This window comes from Oncorhynchus mykiss, chromosome 30, assembly GCF_057628025.1.
Source record: "Oncorhynchus mykiss isolate SJ-2025 chromosome 30, ASM5762802v1, whole genome shotgun sequence".
NCBI lineage: Eukaryota > Metazoa > Chordata > Actinopteri > Salmoniformes > Salmonidae > Oncorhynchus > Oncorhynchus mykiss.
This window is the reverse complement of record NC_143051.1, coordinates 25,173,687-25,189,988: the sequence shown is the minus strand read 5'-3', so window position 1 is coordinate 25,189,988 and position 16,302 is coordinate 25,173,687. Positions and strand designations below refer to the sequence as shown.

The 16,302-nt window shown below is 41.9% G+C and overlaps 1 protein-coding gene across 1 annotated transcript; it reads right to left on the bottom strand.

Annotated features, from left to right (window-relative positions):
• Nucleotides 1–409: 409 nt before the first annotated feature.
• Nucleotides 410–16,050, bottom strand: LOC118946545 (uncharacterized). Its single transcript, XM_090227895.1, has 6 exons — nt 15,368–16,050; nt 15,059–15,224; nt 2,506–2,612; nt 1,413–1,568; nt 1,178–1,321; nt 410–1,014 (listed from the first exon to the last, which is right to left on the bottom strand). Exons 1-6 carry the CDS (start codon nt 15,938–15,940, stop codon nt 496–498), a joined length of 1,665 nt encoding a protein of 554 aa, XP_090084021.1. The 5' UTR covers nt 15,941–16,050; the 3' UTR covers nt 410–495.
• Between the last annotated feature and the right edge of the window lie 252 nt (nt 16,051–16,302).

Below are 16,302 nucleotides of genomic sequence, written 5' to 3'. Positions count from 1 at the left end.
CAACAGAGAGGGAGGGTTTCCACTAGACAGCACAGCCACAAAGTTAAAATGGTATGTTTCCTAATCCATGAAAACAAAATTTGTTTTTTTGTCTTCATTTAAGATTGGGGTTAGGCATAAAGTGTGCAGTGTGGTTAAGGGTTAAGGTTAGGGTTAGGATTAAAATAACATTTTAAGAAGATAAATGGTAGAAATAGGTGGGGTTTCTGACTTTGTGGCTGTGGTAACTAGTGACGACTGAGAGGGAGAGATTGGTCTCTGCTGCCTCCTGGTGTATGTGGTCTAACACTGCAGCATAATGCAGACAAGGCAGCACTGTAATGCCCACTGTTCATCTCATTGGTGTATTGGACATACTAGAGATATGTTTTCGCTTCCAGAGAGAAAACTTAACACATTAGTCAGTGACTGAGGGAGATGGGTTGTATTTCAATGGAAGGGTGGAATTATATCTATCGACATTCAGAAGGTTGGAAGTTGAACCTGGCCATTCATTCACATCAGTCTGCAGATGTTTGATCTGCACTCTGTACATTGGCACTGAGTGAAGTGTGGGGGTCCAGGGCCTTGGTTGTGCCCTGGGGACAGAGATGGGCAGAGATGGGCCCTTCCTGGAGATTCCCGGAGCAAGTCCAGATCAGGAGCCATGAAGGGTACCAGAGGCAGAGCTGAGCTGGGTGCTGCTGGGGTGACTGAAGGGACTTCTTGGTGTAGTGGTGTCGCTCGCCCTGCCTTCCCTAAAATCTGCATCAGCCTGTTCCCAAGGCTCTCAGTTGCAGGTGTCTTCACATGTGCCTGTGCCTGGGTGTGTGTGTGTACATGTATGTGTGTCTGTGTTGGAGCCTGTGTTGGAGCCTGTGTATATTCCTGTGCCTGTGACGGAGCCTGAGTCTGTGCGCTCTGCAGGGCAGCGATGGCCTGGCTCTGCTGGCGTATTTCCTGCAGAAGCAGTCGTTGCTCAGACAGAAGGACCTCCACACAGTGCTGCAGACGACTCACCTCCCCACTCCACCTCTAGGGGGAGACAGAGAGACAGGCCGTCACCTGCTAGCTGATTGCTGCTCGACTAACCACAATGTATAGCTAAACCTAATCTCCTGTATATCAACTACCTAATATGCCTCCACAATGACCCAGTCATAAAATAACTATTTAATGGGTCTTAATATCTACATACCTGCCTGGCCCACTCCTGGATGGCGCTAGCAGACAGCGGTCCCTCCACACTGCCATCCCTCCTGAGGAACACCTCTCCCTGGTCAGTCTGGTAAAGGCCCTGCTGGGTGAGGGCTGGAGGGGGCCGCAGGGTGAGGCGCAGCACCTGCAGGTGGAATAATAGAGACAGGGTAAGAGACTGACTGACAGGATAGTGACCAGAGTACCAGACAGGCAGATAGGGAGACAGACAGCACCTTCAGATTCTGGCTCTCGGGCCCCGGTCTGACCACTGGGAGGAAGGCCAGGGTGTAGGAGTGTGGTAACAAGGTAGGGTGGAAGCCCTTTAGGATAGAGTCCACCAGCAGCCGTGCCTGGTCCTCCTGTCTGTGGTCACAGCGTAGACCCCTCACCTAGGACGGATGGAAGTGATCCATTTGATGGTTAAGTTTTTAATCAAATTGATTTTTTTATTTTGTTTATTTATTTCACCTTTATTTAACCAGGTAGGCAAGTTGAGAACAAGTTCTCATTTACAATTGCGACCTGGCCAAGATAAAGCAAAGCAGTTCGACACATACAACAACACAGAGTTACACATGGAGGAAAACAAACATACAGTCAATAATACAGTATAAACAAGTCTATATACGATGTGAGCAAATGAGGTGAGATAAGGGAGGTAAAGGCAAAAAAAGGCCATGGTGGCAAAGTAAATACAATATAGCAAGTAAAATACTGGAATGGTAGATTTGCAATGGAAGAATGTGCAAAGTAGAAATAAAAATTATGGGGTGCAAAGGAGCAAAATAAAATAATTAATTAAATACAGTAGGGAAAGAGGTAGTTGTTTGGGCTAAATTATAGGTGGGCTATGATACAGTTTCATTACATTCTGTTTTGATTTGTTTATCAAACTATTATATTCAATGACATTTTATTCAATACATTATTCAAATTTGTCACGTGCGCCGAATACAACCGGTGTAGACCTTACAGTGAAATGCTAACTTACAAGCCCTAACCCACAGTGCAATTTTTAAGTAAAAAATAGGTATTAGGTAAACAATAGATAAGTAAAGAAAAAAAAAGAGCAAAATGACAGTGAAAATAACAGTAGTGAGGTCATATACAGGTGGTACCGGTACAGAGTCAATGTGCGGGGGCGCCGGTTAGTCGGGCTAATTGAGGTAATATGTACTGTACATGTAGGTATAGTTAAAGTAACTATGCATAGATGATAAAAAGAGAGTAGCAGCAGTGTAAAAGAGGGCGATTTGCAAATAGTCAGGGTAGCCATTTGATTACCTGTTCAGGAGTCTTCATGTATTAATTTAGTGTCCTACTCACCACCCCGTCATCGTCCACCCCCGCCAGCAGGCTGCCCCCTCCACTGTTCAGGAAGGCACAGGCGTAGCGCCGCAGGTGGGCTCGGAACGACGAGCGCAGGTACTCTCCTGGAGGATGGGGTGGATGGGAAGTTGATTTTCTACTGTTAATGTTTTGTTTCCTTTTCTGTATCACGATGGTAAATACAGTCAGGTCCAAAATGATTGGCACCTTTGATAAAGATGAGCAAATTAGACTCTATAAAATAAATCATACAAAATATTTCATACTAATACATTTGCTCAGAGAAATGCATTTTCTTTAGCAAGTAATACTTTATATATATTTTTTTCTCAAAGATAGGTGTTAAAATGATTGTCACCCCTTAAGATACATTTGAAATAAAAACTAAACTAAATCTGCATTCACACTCTTCTTTTTGAAGTTAATCTCAGTTTGAGGAACTGTATTGTGGCCTTCTATGGCCTCCTGTTTCACTGGGGTATAAAAGTCAGGTAACACGCATGTCAAATCCCTTTGTCATCCATCACCATGGTAAAAGGCAAAGAACTCACAAATGAAAAGAGACATGGTTGTTGACCTTCATAAATCAGGCAATGGGTACAAAAAATTGCCCAGAAATGACTAAATATACTACTTACCACTATTAGTGCAACCACTATAATGACTTTAAAACCAATGGAACAGTGGCAAACTTGCCTGGCATTGGACTCATGGTTCAGGAGGCAAACAAAAGTCTAAGGGCTATAGTTGAATAATTACAGAACTTTGTCGCATCTTCGGGTCACCAAGTCTCCAAATCTACAATTAGAAGCCACCTCCATGCCAATAGACTGTTTGGAAGGGTTGCCAGAAAAAATGGAATTATTGAGAGCAACCAACAATGCCTGGAGTTTGTTAAACGGCATTGGCATTTGGATTGGAACTGGTGCTGTAAAATATGGTGGTGGATTTTTGATATTAGGGTGCTATTTTGCTTCCACTGGGCCTGGGGCACTTGCCTTGTTAAGGTCAATGGCATCATGAACTTGACCAATTACCAGGACATTTTAGCAAAAAACCCAGTTGCCTCTGCCAGGAAGTTAGGAAGCTGAATCTTGTCCGCAAGTGGATCTTCCAGCAAGACAGTAACCCCAAGCAAGCACACATCAAAATCCACAAAGAAATTGTTACAAATGTCAGCTCTTAATTTGACCCCTTTCATCACAGGAGGAAAATAATCCTGCAGCAGGAGGATTTGAATATCTGAACAAATAATTAGAATTGCCACCAGGGGGCAGTTGGAAGCGGTATTTGTATGCCCAGTACCAACATTGTACCTTATGTAGACTACTTGTAGGCTATGTGCAGGCTACAGCGCGTCTCGTGTGAATTCTTATCTGGATCATAATGAATTGACATTTGTAGGGGGTAAATATATTTTTTGTTAGGGAAAATCGTGTTTATTTTAATCAATTGTTTTATTATGGTGAAGGCAAGCAATAGGCAGAATAAATTACTAGTTTCCTCAGTGCCTGTGTGGTCCAGTTGTTACAGCCACTGACCCCGACATGATTTTGAATCCAGCCCACTGCCCTTTGACTCATGGATGAAAGTCTATTTTTTACACATGAATTCTGTGTGGCTACAGCTTTAATTCCGCTACATAGGTTAATTCTGTGTGGCTACAGCGTTAATTCCGCTACATAGGTTAATTCTGTGTGGCTACAGCGTTAATTGCGCTACATAGGTTAATTCTGTGTGGTTACATAGTTAATTCCGCTACATAGGTTAATTCTGTGTTGCTACAGCGTTAATTCCGCTACATAGGTTAATTCTGTGTGGCTACAGCGTTAATTCCGCTACATAGGTTAATTCTGTGTGGCTACAGTGTTAATTCCGCTACATAGGTTAATTCTGTGTGGTTACAGCGTTAATTCCGCTACATAGGTTAATTCTGTGTGGCTACAGCGTTAATTCCGCTACATAGGTTAATTCTGTGTGGCTACAGCGTTAATTCCGCTACATAGGTTAATTCTGTGTGGCTACAGCGTTAATTCCGCTACATAGGTTAATTCTGTGTGGCTACAGTGTTAATTCTGCTACATAGGTTAATTCTGTGTGGCTACAGCGTTAATTCCTCTACATAGGTTAATTCTGTGTGGCTACAGCGTTAATTCCACTACATAGGTTAATTCTGTGTGGCTACAGCGTTAATTCCGCTACATAGGTTAATTCTGTGTGGCTACAGCGTTAATTCCGCTACATAGGTTAATTCTGTGTGGTTACAGCGTTAATTCCGCTACATAGGTTAATTCTGTGTGGCTACAGCGTTAATTCCGCTACATAGGTTAATTCTGTGTGGTTACAGCGTTAATTCCGCTACATAGGTTAATTCTGTGTGGCTACAGCGTTAATTCCGCTACATAGGTTAATTCTGTGTGGCTATAGCGTTAATTCCGCTACATAGGTTAATTCTGTGTGGCTACAGCGTTAATTCCGCTACATAGGTTAATTCTGTGTGGCTACAGTGTTAATTCCGCTACATAGGTTAATTCTGTGTGGCTACAGCGTTAATTCCTCTACATAGGTTAATTCTGTGTGGCTACAGCGTTAATTCCACTACATAGGTTAATTCTGTGTGGCTACAGCGTTAATTCCACTACATAGGTTAATTCTGTGTGGTTACAGAGTTAATTCCGCTACATAGGTTAATTTTGTGTTGCTACAGCGTTAATTCCGCTACATAGGTTAATTCTGTGTGGCTACAGCGTTAATTCGGCTACATAGGTTAATTCTGTGTGGCTACAGCGTTAATTCCGCTACATAGGTTAATTCTGTGTGGTTACAGCGTTAATTCCGCTACATAGGTTAATTCTGTGTGGCTACAGCGTTAATTCCGCTACATAGGTTAATTCTGTGTGGCTACAGCGTTAATTCCGCTACATAGGTTAATTCTGTGTGGCTACAGCGTTAATTCCGCTACATAGGTTAATTCTGTGTGGCTACAGTGTTAATTCCGCTACATAGGTTAATTCTGTGTGGCTACAGCGTTAATTCCTCTACATAGGTTAATTCTGTGTGGCTACAGCGTTAATTCCACTACATAGGTTAATTCTGTGTGGCTACAGCGTTAATTCCGCTACATAGGTTAATTCTGTGTGGCTACAGCGTTAATTCCTCTACATAGGTTAATTCTGTGTGGCTACAGCGTTAATTCCACTACATAGGTTAATTCTGTGTGGCTACAGCGTTAATTCCACTACATAGGTTAATTCTGTGTGGTTACAGCGTTAATTCCACTACATAGGTTAATTCTGTGTGGTTACAGAGTTAATTCCGCTACATAGGTTAATTCTGTGTGGCTACAGCGTTAATTCCACTACATAGGTTAATTCTGTGTGGCTACAGCGTTAATTCCGCTACATAGGTTAATTCTGTGTGGCTACAGCGTTAATTCCACTACATAGGTTAATTCTGTGTGGTTACAGCGTTAATTCCACTACATAGGTTAATTCTGTGTGGTTACAGAGTTAATTCCGCTACATAGGTTAATTCTGTGTGGTTACAGAGTTAATTCCACTACATAGGTTAATTCTGTGTGTCTACAGCGTTAATTCCACTACATAGGTTAATTCTGTGTGGTTACAGAGTTAATTCCGCTACATAGGTTAATTCTGTGTGGCTACAGCGTTAATTCCACTACATAGGTTAATTCTGTGTGGTTACAGAGTTAATTCCGCTACATAGGTTAATTCTGTGTGGCTACAGCGTTAATTCCGCTACATAGGTTAATTCCTCTTGGTTACAGGGTGAAAACAGAAACAACTCAAAGGTTAACAGTTTAGACATGAATTCTGAGTGGTTAAAGTTAAGGTTTGGTTTGGGTAAGGCTTAAAACAAAATAATAAAAAATGATGCACCCATGTTCATCAGTATTCATATTATTCTTAGTGCTTACCTCAGCATTGTTAAAACCAGTTAAATGTAACTAAATGTAATCGAAAATGTAATCTAAGTAATCTCCCAAAATAAATATTTATCATCAGAGGGTCATAAACAATAACTAACTAGTAATGCTGCATAGGCTACACAAAGAAATGTTAATAAATGCTATATATAAAGAATTTGAAATGTTTTATACTTTTACTTTCACTTTTGATACTTAAGTATATTTTATCAATTACATTTACTTTTCATACTTAAGTATATTTAGAACCAAATACTTTTAGACTTTTATACAAGTAGTATTTTACTGGGTAACTTTCATTTTTACTTGAGTAACTTTCTATTAAGGTGTCTATACTTTTACTCAAGTATGACAAATGAGTAATTTTTCCACCACTGCATACAAGACACATTTTTGGGCTCAGTTGCTGTGATGTGCTCACTTGAACAGGAAGGTCGTGCGGCGGTCCTTCTTGTGGGCAAACCTTTTCATCAAAGTCTGCCATTCTCTGGATTAATGGTGCTTCAAGACAACTGGGAGCTCGGGGAAAAAAACAGGTTGAATCATGACGTCAGTGATTTTCAGGTAGGAGAGTCAGAGCTCTAGAAAGAGGCCCAAGTTCCCGACTTGGAATTCCAAGTTGGATGACCATTCAAAACTTTTTTCCCCAGTCGGAGCTCGTATTTTTCATGTTCCCATTTATCTTGAAGGCACTGAAGTCTGAGATTTCCCCATTTTAAATTCCTAGTTGTTTTGAACGCTGCGTAAATCATGCTGGATTGACAGCATGGCCAATGTATTCAACCTTTTCCGGCCCATGGTGTTGTGTGTGAATGTTTAAAAAAATTAGCTTGGATAAGAGACCCTTTCAGACAAATGTTTTACACCCTTAAACCCAGACTTGGACCACATACCCTCTCCATCGAATAGCAGGCAGGGGAGGCAAAATAATGATTGCTTTGCAATGCTTGCAGTTAGCCACTGATTCCTTGCAAACCACTCATTGTTGAATTTAAGCTTTCTGACCTGTTGTGTAATGTTTATGTCCAATGGCAGATGAGCACTGACACGTTTTATCTATAATTTATCTTCATATGACAAGGATTGAAAGGGATCTTCCAGTCGATTGTCGACATGATTCATGATGACTGCTTGTCTAGCTAGCTAGCTAAGATTTTGAAAGTTAACATGAACAGTCCAATCAAAGCTATGGTAGACAGAATTACATCAAATCATGTTATATCTGTAGCCCATGACCTTGAGCCTTCTTGAATTCTGATGTAAATCTATGGCAGCACCCAAGGGGTCTTGAACTGCCAGGCTCTCCCGTGAGTGACAGAAGACTGAGCGAATTACAGCGCAACTAGAGAAAATTACCAGTGCCTGTGCTTTCGCTGGCTGCCCTTCCACCACAGAAAGCACTGAGCTACGCTGAAACACCTGCATTTTGGAGTTGCCTTACTCAAGAAAGAGAGTATGCGGCTTTATCAACTCAAAGATTTAAAAAAAAAAATGTTTGCAAACTGATATGTAACACAAAAGAATGCCAACATAACATGCAAAACAGGCCCATTATTTGTATTTTATTTTTTAGCTAAACAGGTGGGGCTCAAAACAAGTGGGGCTCTGGCCCACCTTCCCTGAATGACGGGTCAACAGATATAGTGACCAGCCTGAGCCTACATTAGTCCAACAAGTTCATTGCATTTATTTTGTGAAGTTAAACAAATAGTCTGATAATTTACACACAAAATAAATGTTTCAGCTCAAGGAAATCGTCTTTGGGTAGGCTCAAATGCATAAACCTCTTCACGAAATGAAATATCAAAGCCACACAACACAGGCTTTCAATACACACCAAAGACCAGAACTATATTGACAAATGATACATAGCCTAACTATAAAACGTGGACGAGTATCCACACTGGAGGGAAGTTTATAGTTCCACAGTAGGCCTACATCTGTCAATCCACTGATGGCCCAAATTAACTCAGCCAGGGAAACATAGTAGCCAGCGTTTTCCAAACTCGGTCCTGGGGACTCCAAGGGGTGCACGTTTGCTTTTTTTTCCCTAGGACGACACAACTTATTAAAATAATCAACTAATCATCAAGCTTTGATTATTTGAATCAGCTGTGTAGTGTTAGGGCAAAAACCAAAACGTGCACCCCGTGGCGTCCCCAGGACCGAGTTTGGGAAACACTGCAGTAACCTATCGGTTATCACTCCTTTCATTATGTGACAATGGATAGGCTAAGGCAGGGGTGTCAAACTCATTCCACGGAGGGCCGAGTGTCTGCGGGTTTTTGTTTTTTCCTTAAGATCTAGACAACCAGGTGAGGGGAGTTCCTTACTAATTAGTGACCCTAATTAATCAATCAAGTACAAGGGTGAAGCGAAAAAACGCAGACACCCGGCCCACCGTGGAATGGGTTTGACACGAGGGCTAAGGGGTAGCCTACAGAATGTAGCCTATTGGAATATAATCAAATAGATAGACTATAGAGCACTAGAATGTCACCAGCTGATGTCTAGTTAAACCATCAATCAATACGCGCTAAATTCACCTGCAGAGCTGATCCCAATTGCAACCATTATTGGTCACTTCATTACCACTCCCTTAAACAGGGTTTCCCAAACACGGTCCTGGGACTTAATGCGCTTCGCCGAGCAGTGCAGAACTGTTGTGAAGGAAGATGTCAAGGAAGTGAGTTTGTGTTTATACAGGACCTCCTGCCCCCACCTATCGTCAACCAATCATGCCAATGCGGAGCTATATGGAGCCCTGCGCATTGTTACAAAATCTTGGAGGCACACGGCGATGCAGTATAGAGCTCAATTTGGCCTGGGATCAAGAATAAATGGTCTTTAAGTCCTTCGTGAAACCAAAGTCTTCAAGCCTAGGAGTTTGGTGGCACCTTAATTGGGGAGGACGGGCTTCATGGTAATGGCTGGAACGGAACTATGTAATGGTAATCGAACTCAAACACATTATTTCCATGTGTTTGATACCATTCCGTCCTCTCCTCAGCAGCCTCCTGTGTCTTCGAGATATGTTCACCCTCTGATTGGTGTGAAATCACAACAACTTAGTATTTTTATAACAGACTAAGGAATATTTATCTATTTGACAAGCATTCCGTAAAATATACAGTGCATTCGGAAAGTATTCAGACCCCTTGACTTTTTCCACATTTTGTTACATTACAGCCTTAGTCTAAAATCTACACATCATACCCCATAATGACAAAGCAAAAACAGGTTTCTAGAAATGTTTGCAAATTTATTACAAATAAAAAACAGAAATACCTAATTTACATAAATATTCAGAACCTTTGCTATGAGACTCAGTACTTTTTGAAGCACCTTTGGCAGAGATTACAGCCTCGAGTCTTACAGGCTGACTACACCGCTCACGTCGCGTGTGTGAGCATTGCAAAATACATTTAGAAATCTATATTATTCAATTATTGCACCCACACTGCTCGCGCTCGCCAACGAGCGTCTGCGTTGCCAAGGGCTAAAATAGAAGTCAGTTTTATTTGTGGGTGCCTCTCCCATCTCCTCATTGGTTTATAGAAGCAGGTACCCATGTGCCATCTCCTCATTGGTTATACCCACGTGGGTGACTAAAAGACGAACGAGGTCAGTGGCGGTAATGCACCTAATTTATGAAAGTTGCCAATCGCAATATACAGGAGAAGAAAAGCCTGGAAGGAGGAGAGATGACTAGAAATGATTCGGTTGACCGTTTTATGTGTGGATTAATTGGCGGAGTAGAGGACCTTGTGCATTTCAGGTAAAATAACAACTCAATGTTTATATCCCAGGACAAATTAGCTAGCAACAGCAAGCTAGCTAAATAGGACAAATTAGCTAGAAAGTACAAGCTAGTAAGCTAAATTGCCATAAATGTTTAATGCTTTTCGACCTGTTCCCAAATTAATATAATTGGTTCAGAGTTTGTTTTGATATTTTAACCTGCGTTTCGTGTGGGGGGACAAAATACATTTATGCACGATGGCGCACGATGGAGCACGATGGCGCACGATGGCACACTCGTGCAGCCAGGTTGGGTTCCGTGTTATTGGAACACTACAAGCTTGGCACACCTGTATTTGGGGAGTTTCTCCCATTCTTCTCTGCAGATCCTATCAAGCACTGTCAGGTTGGATTGGGAGCATCGCTGCACAGCTATTTCCAGGTCTCTCAAGAGACGTTCGATCGGGTTTAAGTCCGGGCACTGGCTGGGCCATTCAAGGACATTCAGAGACTTGTCCCGAAGCCACTTGTCTTGTCTGTGTGCTTAGGGTCATTGTCCTGTTGGAAGGTGAACCTTTGTCCAAGTCTGAGGTCCTGAGTGCTCTGGAGCAGGTTTTCATCAAGGATCTCTCTGTACTTTGCTCCGTTTCTCTTGATCCTGACTAGTCTCCCAGTCCCTGCCGCTAAAAAACATCACCACAGCATGATGCTGCCACCACCGTGCTTCACCATAGGGACGATGCAAGGTTTCCTCCAGACGTGATGCTTGGCATTCAGGCAAAAGTGTTCAATCTTGTTTTCCTCAGACCAGAGAATATTCATGGTCTGAGAGTCCTTTAGGTACCCCCTTTAGGTAAACTCCAAGTTTGCTGTCATGTGCCTTTTACTGAAGAGTGGCTTCCATCTGGCCACTCTACCATAAGGCCCTGATTGGTGGAGTGCTGCAGAGATGGTTGTGCTGCGTGAATCTATTATCTTATTTGCGGACTGAGAAAAAAAAAGCCTTTTATAAATGCATTTCATGCGATTCTACCTTATTTTCCATGACTGGAGACATGCAGAATCTTCTTTAATACCACAATGCAGCCCGACAGCGAATGAACACATGTTGCAGCACCACACACGTTTGATTTCATGTTTTAACATATTCTACTTTATTCCACGATACTGTTCTTACAAAATTGATTTGCGTTGACTGTGATTAGGGCATTAGATCATCTGCTACGTTAAATTAATAAAATAGGCATGCATAGATCACTGCATGATCCTCAAGCCAAAGACTGGCCAAACATGTGTTTCTAAAAGTGAATTCAAAGGTATTGACTTTATAGCCTAATAAGGCATTTTTCGTTTCATTATAATTTAATTCTAAGAAATACTTTTCATTTTATACAGCCAAAATGCGAAATTTATAGGCATGTTGTTGAAGTGTTGTTGTTGTTGTTGAAATACTGAGTTCTCCTGCCTGTTGCATGTCACAAATGTTTCACAATTTATATCTTAAATGGCAGGTTATAGCCTTGAAATAATCATAATATAGCCTAAATAATTAATTTTCGGCTACCGAAAATGAATTAAATTAGGCTACCTGGCTTCCTCCTGACTGATTTAGAGTTAGTATGTAGTTTAATAGCCTGTTGAAATGTTGAACATCTATTGATAGTGACAGAATCAGACATTCTATAGCCAGTCTCCTTGGCTATAGAAGGTTGCACCGCAGCCTCTGAATGTCACAGAGACAAGCCAAATATATAACCCATATGTATCGGAGTCACATCTTTACAGGTTGTTTCTAGCACAAAGCATTGCTGAATAAAGCGTCATTATAGATCGCTTTATGTTATCAGGTCCCTTTTTTATTTATCTTAAGCTAGACCTATGCTTTTAGAAACGTTCTTTAACAAAAGCCACAAAACTCTCAGATACCCCCTCAATTCGAGCCCTGGTTATAACTTAACATACCAACTGCCTTAATTTGTCTGGACCCCAGGAAGAGTAGCTGCTGCTTTGGCAGCAAATACAAACACACCAAGCCCTTCACTGACACTGAGATACTTAAGGAGTGCATGGTGATGGAAGGAATTGGTTGACAAAGTCTGCGGATACTAGTAGACTATCATTTCGTCTGTCGAACGGGTAGGCCTATCTCTTTTTTCTTTAATAGGAAAAGACATGCTCCAACACAAAGCCCTCTTGTTGTTAGTAGCCTAAAATCAATTTAAAATGAAGACTCTTTAATTAATTAGGCCTTCTCGAATTAGCCTTTCAGCACTCAGGCGCTGTCTATTTCCTGCCTCTTCATAGTAATGTAAGTTATGTAAATGACTTGAATATGGCTTATTGTGACGTTACTAACTCTTATAAATAGCTTCATTATGGGCAACAAAACGTATTGTTTTTATTCAAATAAATTATAGCAGTAGCAAAATTACCTCCAGTCCTCTTTCTCATCTTCACACTCTCCCTCTCAAACTGAACAGGAAATCAGTAGGCCTTGTCTGCGAGCACAGATATTGCATTTTTTGTACAAATAAAATAGTATTTTTGAAAGAACCCTTTGACTCGCCTTCTGTAGTGCCACCGTACACAGCACAGCCATTGGTTAGGCAGCACAAGAGGCTGACATCAACAAGAGCAGGGCTCATGATTGGGATAGCTTATCAATTGCAGTGTGTAATACAGTATAGCCTAGTTTTACACAATCCCAACCGCACAAACACTTGGGAAGGAAGAACATTTTCTTACAAATATAACTTTGCCCTTTGCATCTCTGACCATGCTCCTCGTGTAGCCTAGGACTATGGCCTATGGTACAGGCTAGGGATTTTTTGATTGAGACTAGGCACACTTGATACTGCACGGCCAGAAGAGAATCAGGAATGAGGGGCAGCATCGAGCACACATCGAGATATAATAAGCAACTCATTTTCAAACACTGAGCAATGTGGCATTTAATCGTTTACAAATGGACTAAATAAAAAATACTAAACCCCCCCCCGACTGAAATTAAAAAAGCACGTATCAATTGTGTACATTTCGAACACTCTCTTACAATGACACTTTGTATGAATGGAAACTAATGTCGGTGTAACCTATAGTTATTATTTGATTTGCTTCCTATTTATGTTATCCAAATGTATCTGACATGGTCATTTCTTGTCAAGACCGGGGATAACATATCTCTGGACTCTCCATGCTTGAAATGTGTAAATAAATCAAGTCAAATGAGTTATTTGTGTCAGAACGGCGTGGTCTGGAATACAAATCACGCCTACACAGTAGGCCTATATGTGCTCAGCCACGCTGAAGACAGTGGCCCTAACGGCTAGACCACCCCAGGCCACGTTGGAACTTCATTTTTTATCTTAACATACACTTGGCACTTGTATGTTGTAGCCTGTATGTTGTAGTATATTGTTATTAATATACAGTGGGGAAAAAAAGTTTTTAGTCAGCCACCAATTGTGCAAGTTCTCCCACTTAAAATGATGAGAGAGGCCTGTAATTTTCATCATATGTACATCATATGTACACTTCAACTATGACAGACAAAATGAGAAAAAAATCCAGAAAATCACATTGTAGGATTTTTAATGAATTTATTTGCAAATTATGGTGGAAAATAATTATTTGGTCACCTACAAACAAGCAAGATTTCTGGCTCTCACAGACCTTCTTTAAGAGGCTCCTCTGTCCTCCACTCGCTACCTGTATTAATGGCACCTGTTTGAACTTGTTATCAGTATAAAAGACACCTGTCCACAACCTCAAACAGTCACACTCCAAACTCCACTACAGCCAAGACCAAAGAGCTGTCAAAGTGTACCTATGATGAAAATTACAGGCCTCTCTCTCATCATTTTAAGTGGGAGAACGTGCACAATTGGTGGCTGACTAAATACTTTTTTTCCCCACTGTATGTAAACAGCAGTTGTTGATGTGAATGGCTGCATTTCAGATACTTTTTTCTGCATTTGAATATTGCAATAATAGGACACAGGTCCATGCTATCTGGAATCCTTGGGACGTTCCTACTCCCCAGTGAAGTTGACATTTAAAATGGTTCATTTGAAAATGTTTATTTAACCTTTATTTAACTTGGCTAAGCTAAGGGTTTAGGTTAGGGTTTAGGGAGAGGGATAGGTAAGGTTTATGGTTAGGGTTTATGGTAAGGACGTCCCAAGGATTCTAGATAGCACTAACCATATGACCTAGGCCGAGCATTTGAGAGAGTGAGAGAGAAATCATTTGGATAGCAAGCCCTGAACCCCTTGACTCGACTGCCCCCGGAGAGAAGGAGAACTGCTATTTATCAGGGACTCTCAAGGCTCATTTGAATTTCCTGATGCAGCAGGAAAATTCTCCGTTACAAAAGAGTGATCCAGTTAAGATACGACATCTGTTATTGACCACAAAATCAACATTTTGCAATGGCTACCTCAGTCTCTGGGATAGCCATTGAAAACCTGTTGTTTGAATTGAAGAGGGCAGTCCATAAACACAGACTAAAGATATCAAGGATCTGGAAAGATCCTGTGTGGAGAAATGGTCTGAGATCCCTCCCAATGGGTTGTTCAATCTCATAAAACATTTATAGAAAAGGCTCAGTGCCGTTATCTTGGGTGACAGAGTACTGAAAACAGTGGTGGTAAATATTTTGGAACCTTTCTTTTAGCGATAAAATTTGTCAAATCTCTTTCTCTGAGCAATTGTAGGAGTATAAAATAATTTAATTTCCCTTTTTTTGCATACAATATAGCTCAGTATTGGATTATATATTTCATGCATTTGTTTGGTTTATCTTTGTCAAGGGTGCCAAAAATGTTGAACCTGTCTGTATATCTTATATCCTATGACCCTGACCTCCTCCTCTCTTGAACTCTACATTGCGTGTCTCACTGCCCATGTGAGCCCCGTAGAAGAGCCGCTCCCCTTTGGTGATCTCGTGCCTGCTGATGGCACTCTCGGACTGTGTACCTAACAGGCCCAGAGGGTTGACTTCCAGTGGGGTCACACACGGGTCATACGTCTGAAAATATCATATGTATATCACAATCATCATGGTTATAGTTATCTTGTCTATTGTCATTGTTTTCATCAAAATTATAATGGTCCTCATCATCATTGTCATCATCCCCATCACCACCCCATCATCCAGGGGTCTCTCTCTACCTGTGTGTGTTTGCCAGTCTTGTTCTGGGTAGGAGGTCTTCCTTTAGGAGCCCTGGTCTGGTTCTGGCTCTGGGTCTGCTCCTGCTGGGTAGCTGAAGGTTTGTCCCCATGTCGTCCCCTGCCCCTCCCATGGTCAGTGGCATCTCTCGGTCTCCTCCAGCCCGTTACAGCCCCTCTCTGTCCCCCTCCTGTCCTGTGATGACTGTCCTGGTGTGGATCTGGCTCTACATCTACGTCACATCCATCCTCAATATACTCCACGTCCTCTATCACTACATCTGGGTCCTCAGAATATGGGCTGACAGTGCCGTAGGTGGGTGTTTGGGAGCAAGTGGAGGTGCCATCTACTTGGTCAGCCTCCTGGTCTGCCTCCTCTTCCTCATCCTCCCAGCCCTCATCCCTAACCCTAGCACAGTGTCTGCCAAACTGGGCTGAGCTGCCGAGGACACTGGCGGTGGTGGTGGCTTGACTGGTGGTCTGATTGGTTACTCTGGGCTTAGAAGGCTGTTGATTGGCCATCGCTGGAGTGCTGACCCTATCCCAAACTCCACCTGTGATTTCATCACAGTCCATGTCCTTTCCTCTTGAACTCTGACCTTTGGGGGCGAAGGCTTCAACATCGTTGGAAGTGAGGGCGGAGGAGGAAAGGAGGGAAGGAGGAGGGCAGGGTATAACTTGAGGTTTGACCTGTGCAAGTACAAAAGTTTGGCTATAGTATGTCTAAGGGCAAGTAAGGCTCCACAAACCAAAGGTGGTGCTTTATATAGGGGGCCATTTTGGAAACAACCCAAGTCATAGGCAGTGTCGCCAGTCTCAGAATAACAAGTCAGAGCCAGTCTCAGAATAACAAGTCAGAGCCAGTCTCAGAATAACAAGTCAGAGCCAGTCTCAGAATAACAAGTCAGAGCCAGTCTCAGAATAACAAGTCAGAGCCA